The sequence below is a fragment of the Mustela nigripes genome, chromosome 13 (assembly GCF_022355385.1).
Source record: "Mustela nigripes isolate SB6536 chromosome 13, MUSNIG.SB6536, whole genome shotgun sequence".
Classification (NCBI taxonomy): Eukaryota; Metazoa; Chordata; class Mammalia; order Carnivora; family Mustelidae; genus Mustela; species Mustela nigripes.
Window position 1 is genome coordinate 117,140,677 of NC_081569.1, and position 13,518 is coordinate 117,154,194.

The 13,518-nt window shown below is 50.5% G+C and overlaps 1 protein-coding gene across 1 annotated transcript in view; it reads right to left on the reverse strand.

Annotated features, from left to right (window-relative positions):
* Positions 1 to 12,411, reverse strand: part of KCNK13 (potassium two pore domain channel subfamily K member 13) — a 106,619-nt gene extending 94,208 nt beyond the window's left edge. Inside the window, exon 1 of the mRNA XM_059371315.1 lies at positions 10,656 to 12,411. Coding sequence (XP_059227298.1) covers positions 10,656 to 10,995 — 340 coding nt within the window. The 5' untranslated portion in view covers positions 10,996 to 12,411. The remainder of the gene's footprint in view (positions 1 to 10,655) is intronic.
* Between the last annotated feature and the right edge of the window lie 1,107 nt (positions 12,412 to 13,518).

A 13,518-nucleotide genomic window follows, 5' to 3' on the forward strand; every position in this document is an offset into this window, starting at 1 on the left:
ACATATATATGGCCCCAAACCCAACAATTTGAGAATAATTAAACTATGCTACATTAATAGGAACACGTGAAATTCCCAAGAAAGTGTATAGAAAATAATGTAAAAGAAACAAGCTGAGTAGAACATACAGATAGATTATAACACCTAAGTGTAGACATGAGGATCAGAGGTGTTACGAGAACGTAAGTGTCCCAGGTCCATTAACAAATTAGTGGGTGCATAATAAAAGAGCTAAGATGCTAGTTCCCCCATGCCCCTCAAGGATCTTCCAAAAATAGGTACACAAATGAACTGTAAAAATCAAGGTGTTGGGGCGCCTGGGTGGCTCAGTGGGTTAAGCCTCTGCCTTCGGCTCAGGTCATGATCTCGGGGTCCTGGGATCGAGCCCCGCGTCGGGCTCTCTCCTCAGCGGGAAGCCTGCTTCCCTTCCTCTCTCTGCCTGCCTTTCTGCCTACTTGTGATCTCTGTCTGTCAAATAAATAAATAAAAATTCTTTAAAAAAAAAAAAAAATCAAGGTGTTGCTCCTGACCAAGAAGGGCAAAGAGCTTCTTGTCTTTCTCACTCCCAAAGGAAAAGAAGCCGGAGCTCACAGATGGTCAAAATTCTCCCTGGGAGGCTCAAACTCTTGAGTTAAGCCATTGTCAGACCTGCCTGGCCAGGGTGACAGTTTTGCAGCCTGAATCTGAGCACCTGCGAGAGCACAGGCCCCGCTGTCCCCAACGTCCCATGCCCCAAGTTACACTCACGTCATTCATGGCCTGACCCTGGGGGTCGCTGACCCTGACATGTCTCCCTGTAAGGAGTGGGGATCGAGAGAAGAGATGCCAGCGGCGGGCCGGAGGATGGAGCCAACAGAATCTGAGCACTTCGGCTACTACCGATGGCTCTCTGGGCCCAAGGAAGACGCGGTGGGAATGCTCGAGGTGCGACATGGCAGGAAAGTGACATGATGTCTAGCAATTCAGATAAACTGAACTGAAGGAGGAAGAAGGCTGGAGGGCAGAGGGAGAGCCGTGTGGTGATGGAGACGCCTCCTGACGAGGGGCATTGCCCCACTGTCCTCAGTGCGCTGTGTCTTGTGGGTCTAAACACGGCCATGGCCTCCTGTCTAGGATGAGACTGTTCCCTGGTGTAAAGCCATTCATGTGTGATGATCATAATGTCACCCGGCTCTTCTCTCCATCCTCCTATGGGACAGCACTGCTGCTTGCTGGGCCAGTCCAGTCCTCAGGGCTACCCTTCACCGGGGAGAGAGCTGAATGAGAAAAAGCTAAAACAAGTCGGAGAGGTGAAGTCACTTGTGATGACAGAGGACAGAAAGAGATGTGGAGGTGGGGAGAGGGACGCAGAGGGACAGACTGAGAGAACCGGAAATAAGAGGCTCCAGAACTCCTTTAAGATATATGAGACTAGGAGAGGAGAAGAGAAAGAACATTCCTCTGTGTTATATAAATGGGAGACTCTCAGGTTCTTTAGAAATACGCAGACAAAAATTTACTTTTTTGTTACTTCGGGCTAATGGACTGTGATTCTTAGAATGGAACACCACCCTTAGCCTCCCCCCAAAGGGGTGCAGGAATTATCTGGGATACATTCATGCCACATCTCTCTCTCCTTTGTGGAGAAAGGTATAGGGGGTGGCGGGGAGAAAACAGGATGGCATTTGGGATAAAAGAAGAGGAAAGCACCATGTTTCCCAAGAGAAGAATTTAATGAAACAAGCTGAGGTGAGCACGAATGTGGACCCGCTGGCGTGCTGGACAGTGGAGACTGGAGAGGCGTCCCTGCCACGGAATGCTAATTTCAAGATGCTGAAATGTACCAAGAAGGAAACAAATGATTGAACAAGCCCAGGGTTCACAGGACGCATAGTGTGATCTTCCTCCTGAGGCTTTCAAAGATAGATCTCAAGAAAGATGGCCCTTTCGCCTGACCTGGAGGAAAGCAAATGCCTACTGGCCACTCTGTGCTGTCTCTTTCCGCACGACCACGCGGCATCGCTCCTTAAATACCATGTCACAATGCACCATCATTGTTCACACGAGACAATATGGGGAAGGGTTTGATAAACAGCTGTTACCGCAGAGGGGTGTGGAGCACTTGGAAAAATACTGAACAGAAACTAACGTTCTTATAAAATCTGGATGGAAAGTTATTTTTAAAGCCCAAACACAAACAATGGAAGACATCGCAAGGCAAAGGCTGGAATCCAATGCACAGAAATTAAGAGCGTTCCTAAATCTAATAACTGCTGAATGGAAAACAAATATGCATGGAGAGTATGGCCCAGCCATGACAAAGGGCCAAAACTTTCAAACCTAAAGCACACATATACAATGATTAAGACGACAACCCCTCACTCCCGATAGCAAAATGGGGAAAGGATTAGCTAGATGACACAGGGAAGATGAGCTGTAACTGTGTGGGGTTTGGGGTTTTTTTTGAAGATTTTATTATTTATTTGAGAGAGAGGGAGAGCGTGCGCACACACAAGCAGGGGTAGGAGCAGAGAGAGAGGGCAGAGCAGACCCCCTGATGAGCAGGGAGCCTGATGTGGGGCTCCACCCCAGGACCCTGAGATCATGACCTGAGCCGAAGACGGACGGTCACCCGAATGAGCCACCCAGGTGCCCCAACTGTAAGTGTTTTTAGTAAGTATTTAAAATTAATCAACTTCAGTAGAAATCAGAGAAATTCTAATTTTGAGATTCAATTTTACCTAATTACAACATATGCTCATGTCATAGTAGCTAAATGGAAAACAGTCAGATAGATACAAAGCATGATCTATTTCCGTGACTTTAAGATGTACCTTACCCCAACATTTTAATGTCGTGGAAATGGAGGTGATCTCATAAGGCTAGCATGTCAAAATTTAATTGGCAGCATTCTTTTCTTTCTTAATGGTACATAAAATAAGGAAGCATCTTAGATTCAATGAGATAGCACTTGACGTACGATATAATATAAGCCAAAATATTTACAGTGATTCTTGTTGGATGGTGGCATGATGGGTGATTTCTCCTTTCTTTTTTATATTTTCCCATATGTTTCCAGTCTTCTCAAATGAATACCTATTTCTTTTACCATCAGACAGTAAACAAAATCTGGTTCTAATTTTGACTTGGCCACATTAGAGCAGAGTAAGTCCTGAGTAAGGGAACTATGCTTTCTGTCGTCAGTTTCTTCATCTGCAAAATGCATCAGTAACTTCTCTGCCGACCTCATACGATTTGTGCACAAATGCTTTGTAAAATATAAAGTGCCTAGTCAGTGTGATTTAAATCTCGACCCGTGCATGAGACCCCCTAACACGTGACGATCATTACCGTCCTCATGAGATGTTTTTATTCTTTCTCAATGCCTGTTCATGATGTCAACTGATAGCTTTCTATGTGGAATGGCAACCCCCAGTTTTGTTTGAACCTGATATAATTTGATTTCATGAGCTCCTTCCTCAACGGCTCCCATGTAGGAGGAAGCAGATTCCAAAAACAGTTCAGCACACACCATGTAGATGTGCACACTGACCAGGCTGAAATCTAAACACATCAGCCCAGCTCCTCCTGAGCTCCACGAGCCTTCGAGCCTTGTAGAACACCGCTGCGCAGGTGCTAATCCAAAGCCACTCCCAGGACCCAAAAGGAGGCATCAGCATGATTACTTCTGTTTAATTAGAATGAACACAACTGTTGCTGCAAATCTCGAAATCTAGCTTGAGGGTTATAGCACTAAGGCGGGACTTGGCACCTCTCTGATCAAGCCCTTCAGACTGGCGCAAGCCACCATTCCCTTCCTAGCCTAATCCCAGTGCGTCCTTGTGTCTGGTTAGGCTGCTCTGGGCTAAGTCATCCTGCTCCTTGTGTACTTCATGACCCGCTGGAGAGGAGGGCCACCAAGACAAGAGATGAGTGCATCAGGGCGCCTGGGTGGCTCAGTAGGTTAAATCCTCTGCCTTCAGCTCAGGTCATGATCCCAGGGTCCTGGGATTGAGCCCCGAATTGGGCTCTCCGCTCAGCGGGAAGCCTGCTTCCCCCTCTCTCTCTGCCTGCCTCTCTGCCTACTTGTGATTTCTGTCTGTCAAATAAATACATAAAATCTTAAAAAAAAAAAAAAAAAAAGAGAGAGATGAGCGCATCTCCCCTCCTTTCCATTCCAGCCTGGCCACCAGTTTGTCTATGTTCTTGAGCCCAGGGGGCCTTGCTCTAGTAAGCAACGCCAGGAAACACCGTTCATGTGCCTATGACCCACCCAGGCGTTTTGTTAGAGAACAGATTCTAATTCAGTTGGTCTGGGGTTGGCCTGAGGGTCTGCGTTTCTAACAAGATCCAAGGGGATGCAGATGCCACGGCTCCATCAGCCACTCTTCGAAGAACACGGATCTCCACAGGCTTCAACCCTACACCTCCTCCCATCAGACATGCCTCAGTGGCCTCCCTTTGCTGCCTATATCAGAGCTTCTGGGGATGTTCCCCAAAATGCTGATTTACGGCATCAGGATCTCTGAAAGGGGGGCCCAAATACCTACATTTGAACAAGTACCATATTCCCCTCAGATGAGTTCTTGCAGACACCGAAGCTTGGGAACTTCCAGTAGAGAATTCTAAATGTCCCTAGTGGACCACAGCAGAGCTGTATGTCTGCCCTGCGCGGTGCTCCAGCTTTGGCAGAGGGGCGTTTCCTGAACCGCACCTTGCACTGAGGGATGCGGAACTAGGTAGGAGAGCGCCGTTCTCTCTCATACTTACGGCCCAGATGCTGTGGAGGGGATTACTCATCATCTTACGCACTCCCATTCATAACCATCTGCAGGAAAATTTTTATTTCAGTCTGAAGAACTTGGGTGTTTTCCAAACAGGCAGCCTGGATAAGAGGGACCATTTAAAGGTTGTCCTCGCCTCTTTCTTTTGATAACAGGAAACTCAGAGCCAAATCTGGGGCTCATGCAGGTCCTGTTGACATAAACCTCGGTGTGTTAACCACATGTGGCTAGGGGCACCTGGCTGGTCCAGTGGGGTAAGTGCCTGACGCTTTGTCTCAGCTCAGGTCTTAATCAGAGGACGTGGAGCCCACTTAAAAAAAATAATTAAAATTTTAAAAAATCTGGCTTAATTGAACTATCCTATTCATGTTTTCCCATCACCCATATCTTAAATCCATTTCTATCCATTTCTAGTGCACAGTGCATACGGATGTATAATACGTATCCGAGCTGTTCACCAATATCGAGTCTCACCCCCTTTCTGGACTCCGGGGAGCAGTGTGCTTCCCCAAGTCCTGGAAGATGGGTGTGGCCACATGACTTGGTTTGGCCAATGGAATGTGTGTGGCGGTGATTTGGGTCAGTTGCAGGTGATGGCCACTGGTCACAGGTACTCCACACGTCAGCACTTCCCTCCCCTTCCTGGACAGTCCCGGAAGCATGAGCTGAGGAAGAGGAGCCACAAGGTGAAGGCAGCCTGAACCCTGGACTAAGGTGAAGGCAGCGGCCCCGGGGAATCCCCACACACACCACAGTGACTTTGGTATGAGTCTGAAGTAAGCCCCTGATGGGCTAAGGGACTGAGATTTGGGAGTAACCTAAAACCCAACAAAGCCTACTGGACCATATCATTTGCAAATGACCTCAAGTACTTTCTGGAGAGACGCTGAGTTATAAACTCACAGGCCAATGCAGAAACAAACTCCTAACAAAAGCCTATTTGAGAGAAAAGATGTGTAGAGGAGCTTATCTACAGGATATCTTTTTTTTATTTTAAGATTTTATTTATTTATTTGACAGAGAGAGATCACAAGCAGGCAGAGAGGCAGGCAGAGAGAGAGGGAGAAGCAGGCTCCCTGCTGAGCAGAGAGCCCGATGCGAGACTCAATCCCAGGACCCTGGGATCATGACCTGAGCCGAAGGCAGAGGCTTAACCCACTGAGCCGTCCAGGCACCCCTCTACAGGATATCTTATCAACCTACTTCTCTGAGTTCTTCATTTACTCTCGTTTCAATCTGATCACCAGCCTCTTTCAGAATGGGCATCCCTGACTTGTGTTTTCATATTCTGCGCCTCTTAAATTGTGGCAAAAGAGACCTAATATTTACCATTGTAACCATTCCAAAGTGTGTAACTCAATGGTATCAAATACACTCAATCTGTTGTTTAACCATCACCACTGTCCACACCCAACACTTCTTTTTCACTATCCCCAACAAAAGGACCAAACCCATAAAACAACCTTCTCCTCTTGCCCGGCTTCTGGTAACTCCTATTCTACCTTCAATTCCTCTGGAATTTGTCTATTCGAGGTACCTCATACACGTGGAATGATACAATATTTGCCCTTCTGTGTCTGGCTTATTTCATGAAGTAGAAGTATGCTTCCAAGATCCATCCAGGTTGCGACATGCATTTAAATTCCATTCTTTTTATGGCTCAGTAGTACTTCATTGTACATATCTACCACTTTGTGTTTATCCATCCATCTGTTGACGAACACTTGGGTTGTTTCTACCTTTGGGCTCTATGAGTAACACAGCAACAAACACAGGTGCCCAATATCTGAGCATGTGCTTTCAATTCTCTTGAATATGTGCCCTAGGAGTGGAATTGCTGGGTCATATGGTAGTTCTCTGTTTAGGCTTTTGAGAAACTGCCAAACAGTGTTTCATTCTTTTATTTTTTTTAATTTTATTTAAATTCAAGTTAGTTCACATATAGTGTATTACTAGTTTTGGGTAGAATTTAGTTCTGCTCTGACTTTTTAATCAAAGATCTCAGACAACAGGTACATGAAATCCTCACTTTCATTTTCAGGAAAATGTTTGTTTGTGAACGTCACCACTAGCCTATGAAATGCCTCCTATACAAAAATCCCAAGGGGGAAACATTTTTGATTAGGAACTGGGATAAGGTTGATGCTTCCTTTTTTCTGATAATAAGGATTCCAGTATGGGGTCCTGACTCTGGCAGGAAGCTTGGAATCGAATTTCAAGTTTGAATAGCCTTTGTCGGTCCCCCTTCTCCACCCCTTAGGGTCCTCTTTGTCATTTCTGGGCATCCTGGACTGACCTCAGATGCCCAGTGCCTATATCTTTGTCAGAGGACTGATCTTGGGCGGTCCATGAAAAAAACAACAAAAAAAAAATCAGGCCAGACATACAGGTTTCCCCCATTATCGGCGAGTTTGCTTTACGCCACTTTGCTTTTAGGAAAGACCTGTGTTAGTAACGTGTCATTGCTAACTGAAAGAAATCCGAGGACTTTTACTTTTAGGGGATGGTACTTGCTTTATCCTTTCACACCATTTCAGTTTATAAAAGGTTCCACAGAAACACTCTACTTTCGGATGGCGGGGGAAATCTGTTCCTGGGATTATCCTTGTGCTTCCCCTGCTCTCCAAGCAGCTTTGAGCCAACTCCTGACAGGTGTGGGTGTATAAATACCCCAGCCCCCTTACCTAGGGTAATTCTGGGTCACGAGCCTTGCATTGTTTCAAACTTTCACTTGGAAGTAAGTACCAGCCACCGACTACAGTTCCCGCTGAATAACAGACCCTATGGTGATGGGCTTCCTCTTCTCTATCTCTTCTCCTTCCCTTGGCCTATATCCCTGGCACCTTCTCATCAACTCAGATTCCTGGCTCAGTGTCTGCTTCTGAGGGAACCTGAACTAAGACAAGGATCCTCTCTAGCAACTTCCTAGATCCATTTGCTTTCCATATTTCTGTCCTTTTTCCTGAAGTTGTACTTCCATGTTTTTCATTGTTTTACCATATGCTTTCTTGTTGTCTGTTATTTTAAACTCTTTGCAGAATAAAGCAGAGCAGAACTATTTTAACTATTTCATGTAGCAGAACTACACGAAAAACATCATGTAGGGGCGCCTGGGTGGCTCCGTGGGTTGAGCCCCCTGCCTTCCACTCGGGTCATGATCTCAGGGTCCTGGGATCGAGCCCCGCATCGAGCTCTCTGCTCAGTGTGGAGACTGCTTCCCCCTCTCTCTCTGCCTGCCTCTCTGCCTACTTGTGATCTCTCTCTGTCAAATAAATAAAATCTTTTTAAAAATTAAAATAAATTAAAAAGAAAAAGAAAAACATCATGTAATTGTAACACCTATAATACAAGATGAGACGTTTTATTGACTATGACCCCAACTCTAAAAAAATACATATGTACATCTGTGTGTGCATAGAGAAAAAGAACAGAAGGAAATGCACCAGAATGTTAACAATGAAGAACTTGGGGTGATGTCACTGCAGAGGGCTTCACTTTTTTCCTTCTTTGTATGTTATTTTACAAGGAACATGAAGCTTTAGCTTCCCTGTCTATACAACGAGGATAATCATACCGACTTCACGGAGTTGTGTTGATGGAAATTAAGTGTAAGTGTAACGTGGTAATTAGCTGCATCGCATATTCACATAAAAATCACAGTATGTGCCTAATATCTACCCTAATAAAGGGGAGTGAGTGCTGTAATTACAACAGCAATTAATGAAACAATTTAAAAGCAAATGTTAGAACTGAGAAAGTGGAAATAAGCCCCTGCTTTGTACTTTGTAAAGAACATTCACTTCCATGAGCTCATCACCCCTCCACAGCCCTGCGAGAGGGGAAGGCTCGGGGGGGAGGGAGTGGGCAGGACACAGAAATGTTTACTGAACCACAAACACGTGCCAGTGCCAGGGGGCCACTTTGTGGACATCTCAGGTGAGAATGATGGGGCTCAGAATGGTTAAGAATGGTTAATGCCCCCGATACGGAGACAGGACCAATAGCTCCAGTGTCAGACTCTCAGTCCAGAATTCCTTCCCTTCCAACAGGTGACATTCCATTTGCTCCTCAAAAGCCCCTGTTCTTACCTGCCCACCCACCAGAGACATTCTCCCTTCCTAAGGCACCAACGTTCACCAGTCAATACCTACAAGCTGCTCCTTCCTACCGCCATGTCCACCGGGGGTGACCAAGGAGTGGCTTGTGGGGAAGTGGACTTCGCTCCCCCATTCTCCCGCCAGGACGACCCCCAAATGTATCATCAGTCTGAGATAGAACACTGTACTAGCGATGCAAAGAGTTGGGGTCAGCTCCACATCAGCCCTTCTCAGTCAGGCTGTCCCCCCCAGTCCTCCCTGCACGGGCATTCTAGAACCATCTTCAGAGACAAAGGAGTGGACGCAGTGGGGGATTTAGGGAATTCTGCTAAGAAAGCCCAGCAGAGACTGTGGGCTGGGAGAGAGAACCGTGGGCATTGCTCCCTCTGTCTCCCTCAGGGCCTCACGTTCTAGTCACCCCAGGGAATGCAAAGAGAGCTTTTCTTGCTGTCCCGTGACTGTGGTATCATAAAGGCCCTGCTGATGGACAGGGACCAGCTATAGAATGGGGGGAGGGGGAAGGAGAGCCCAAGTGTCCCTAATCGTGCCAGTCCTCCCCGCCCTCCCCTCCTCCTCACCAGATGAAGCCCTGGGCTTCTAAACTAACCTTGGGAAATCTTTCTGGACTAATCATTCTCCTGGCGGAATGTCAACCTAAGACAGCCATGCGTGGGAGCTTCAAGCAAGTTTGCCTTGTCACCCTGCCTCACTGACAAGCTCTCCTCCCTAGCACAGGGGCCGGGGTTGAGAGCACCCGCAGCGCCCTGGGGGCCCTGCTGCAGCTCCTGGGCTCTGGCAGCGACTCCCTTTCCGGGTCTTGTTTCAAAGCTCCTCCTCCGCTTCAGCTCTCTCCTTCTCTAAGAATTTCCACAGTGTCTTCCCTCACCCCCTTCTAACTCCATTATGCTTCAGAGAGAAGGAGTCTTTAGAGGTGTAGTACAAAGACCCAACATTTTTCTTCTGCTACAAATAAAGGTATCACCGACCATATAGCCGTGCTACCACACTCTTGCTCAAGAACTCTCAATGGCTCCCGATTGCCTCTATGTAAGTTCTAGTTCCTTAGTTTGGCTGTAAAGTCCACCTTCATGCTCTGAGCCTGGAGACCTTCCTAGCCTTGCCTCCACTGCTCCATCTAGATCAGGTAGCTCATGAGGCACCCCCGAAATGAAGTTCTCTCCTCCTCTAGAGTGCAAAACACTTCAGTCCCCAAACCCATACCTTACACTAGCTGGTTCAACCTGAAGGTCACCCCCCCTTCCTTCTTGGTAGGAAACTCTTTTCCATCCCCATCGGCGCTTTGCCCGCTTACTTCTAACTTGGTATTCAATCTGATTTTTCTCTCTGTAAGCTTGAAGTCACGGACAGTCTTAGCCTTCGTGCCTCCCCATAAATCACTGCCTCGTGAATGGTGTTAAGTCAGTAAATCTTTGTAGGGTCCTTCTGATTCCTAAGCTTTTCCCCTAAAGTTTCACGAACTCAAGCTCTGTCTCCTTACCTATATAGAAAACCCTCCAGAGCAACTTAAGGCTCACTCAGCTCCCCTGTGCGCGGGTTAACAAGCAGGCCCCCGGGCCAGGAGGTCAGAACGAGCGCCCAGGTGTTGCGGATGCTCCCGCCCCGCGGACCGCGTGTAGGAAAGCGGGGAGGCAGTACCACCTGTGGACGAGGCGGCAGCTCCCATCTGTACCGCGGGGCTGAGCGCGGGGGTGGAGGAGCGCAAGAGCCCCAAGCGGTCCCAGGAAAGGGCCTGCAGAGCCCGGCGCCCCTTCGCCCCCCAGCGACGCCCGCTTACCTATGGTGGACACGACGGTGCCCACGAAGTAGAAGGCGCCGGTGAAGTCCCAGCGCGGGCGGGCGCTGTCCACGCGGATGCCGGCCTCGGTGGCCTCCTCGTAGTGGCGAAGGAAGCCGCGCAGTTCGTCGCGGCTCAGGTTGTGGCGGCGGCTGAAGTTGGCCAGGCGCTCCTCCCAGCGCTGCTTGGCCTGGCGCTCGTGCGCGAGTTCCAGCGCCGAAAAGACGGCGGCGCCGCCCAGTAGGTAGAGCACGATGAGCGCGGCGAGCAGCAGGAAGCGCGCGTTGTCCTCGTTCAGGTAGCCCGGGCCGCAGCTGCAGCCGCACCCCCGGCCGGCCATGGCCGGGTCCCCGGGGGCCGCCCCGCGCCGGAGGGCCGTGGCCGCCGGACGACTGTCGCTCCGGCCCCCCACCCCGGGGCTGGCCGCTCAACCCGCCCCCGCACGCCCGACGGTCCGCTCGCTCATGACCTCGGGGCGCAGTCCCAGGCCGCGCGGTTCCCCAGGCCGCCTCCTCGATCGCTCCCGCGGCGCCCGCTCCCGCTCCCCACGTCCGCCTCGACTCCTGGTTTCAAATCCGCTTTCTGTCCCCACCCGCCTCGGAGTTCTCTTAAATGCTCGAGGTCCGAGTGACCGAGAGCGGAGTCGGCTGGTTCCCCCCGGATGCCCTCCCTGATCTGCTCAGATTGGGGAGGGGGCGTGGCGCGTCCTCAGCGCGAATCCGGGCGGACTTGAATTTCCCCCGCAGCAAGGTCTTCCGGCCTCGGAAGCTGGCGGGTTAGAGGAGCCGGGTGGGCTCAGTCTCTTCGCCCATCTCTTCTCTAGCCGCCGACGGCTGGGACGCGGGGTGTCCGTGTGCTGGCGCTTGCTGGGGGTGCCTCCCCAGATGGATCCGTGGGGCTGCGTGCCAGTCTCGGCGTCGCTCGGAGCCTCAGACCTCTGGGGTCACCTACCCGTCTGCCGGGGTGTAGTGGCTGGAGCAGGTCCTGGGTGGGCGCATCCCGAGGGACGGCCGGGAGCGGGGCCCACGGGTTCCTACCTCGCGTCCGGCCCCCGCGCTGCGCGGCATCCGGCGGACAGAACGGCTGGAGGAGGACACCAGAAAGGGAGGTCGGAATGGGGGTACGAGGGGAGTTAGGGGCATCTTCCCCGGGCAGCCCCCCTAGCCTTGCTCCGAGCGCCCTTGGCCTCCGGGTCCCGCGCGGGGGCGTCTTCCGCTCCCACGCGCCGGCTGTGCGGGTGCGACGCGCGTCCCTAGCCAGCCCCAGTTCCCGGAGAGGTGGCGGAGGACTGGGGGCTGGAGAGTTCCAGCTCCTCCATCCGGGCTTGGCCGCCTCAGTGTGCTCCAGAGATCTGGTGCTGCGGAGTGCTTTCCCCTTGCCCCGTGCAGAACAGCGGCCAGACTCCCCAGCACACGGCCAGGGGCTCCCTCCCCAAGACCTGGCCTTTCAGGGGGCACTGGCACAGTCTCTGAGCTCCATTCTCACCTCCCCGGGACAGCCCCCTCCGCGCCGCCCTGTCAGCACTGCTCCCAGGGCCCCTCCTCGCCTCGGCCTCGCTCTGCAGAACGGCGCTGGGAGCCGAGCTCCCCGGGCTCCGCCCGGCCTGGCTCGAGCGCTCCGAAGCTGCAACAGGTGGAGCCCGGAGGCTGACCGCGGCAGCGACTCCACCCGGTTCCCAGCCTGCCGGCCGCGCGGCCCCGCTCCCAGCGCGGTGCTCCGCGGGCAGATGCGGTCTCTCGACTGGCCCACCCGGGGGCTGCAGCGCTCCCACACCGCGCGCTCAGATCCCGGGGAAGTGGGTGCTGTAGAGAGGCAGGCTGGGTACTTAGCGGGCTTGAGTGGGCCCCTCCTGGGCCAGAAGAGGGCGCTCCGTCTCCTCCAGACTCGTGTCGCCCCCACCTGTGTACCCAGCCACACTCGGCCCCTCCGGAATCGAGCCCCTGGCATGTGGGAGTGAATACGGATACATAGAGGAATGGACGCGTAGGCATCTTCTAACTAAATAGAAGTCCCCCCCGCCTTCCGAGAGAGTAGTCCGAGGCTCCGAGCCCACCCACCACCCACTTACACTCGCTGGGAGCAGAGCATAAAGAAACACAGAGCTCTGGATTCCAATGCACCTGCCCACCCCTCAGCTCCTTTACCTCCTCCTGAATGTCCCTATTTTATCTGCTTCACTGGGGGGCAAGAGCTTTAGGAGCTAGTCCATGTGGAGACACGTGTAAACGAGAGAAGGTCAGTCCAGCAATTACTCCCCTCCCCCATTTTAATATGAAAATTTTCAAACATCAATTTCAAAGAATTCTATATATTCACCACCTAGATTCTACAATGAACATTTTACTGTACTTGCCTTATTACATATTTATCCATTCTTCTTTCCATCCCTCAAGCCATCTTATTTGGGTACATTTCAAATTAGGTTGTAGACAGCAGTACATCTCCTCCCCAATACTTTTCCCTACATATCATTAAGGAGAGTCCAATATTTACAGACTTTTTTTCTTTGGGGGTAAAACGTATAGTGAAATGCACAAATCTTAATGCACAAATCTTGAAGTGTGCCATTAGATGAGTTCTGACAAATGCACGCACCTGTGCAGATTAAACCCCTACCTATCCAACCCATCAACCAAATATCACCGGCAGTCCATATCTTCCTGGTATCTTCTCTGTCAGCAAATCCCCACCCACATTCCTCCAGAGGAAATCACTGTTCTAATTTTTTCCCCCATCATCGACTGCTTTTGCTTTCATAGAACTTGCTTTTCTTTGTTTTAGATCTTCATATAAATGGAATTCTACAGTTCTGTCCTTTTGTTTAATGCATTTTTGAGATCTATCCATGATCTATGTCTTGGTC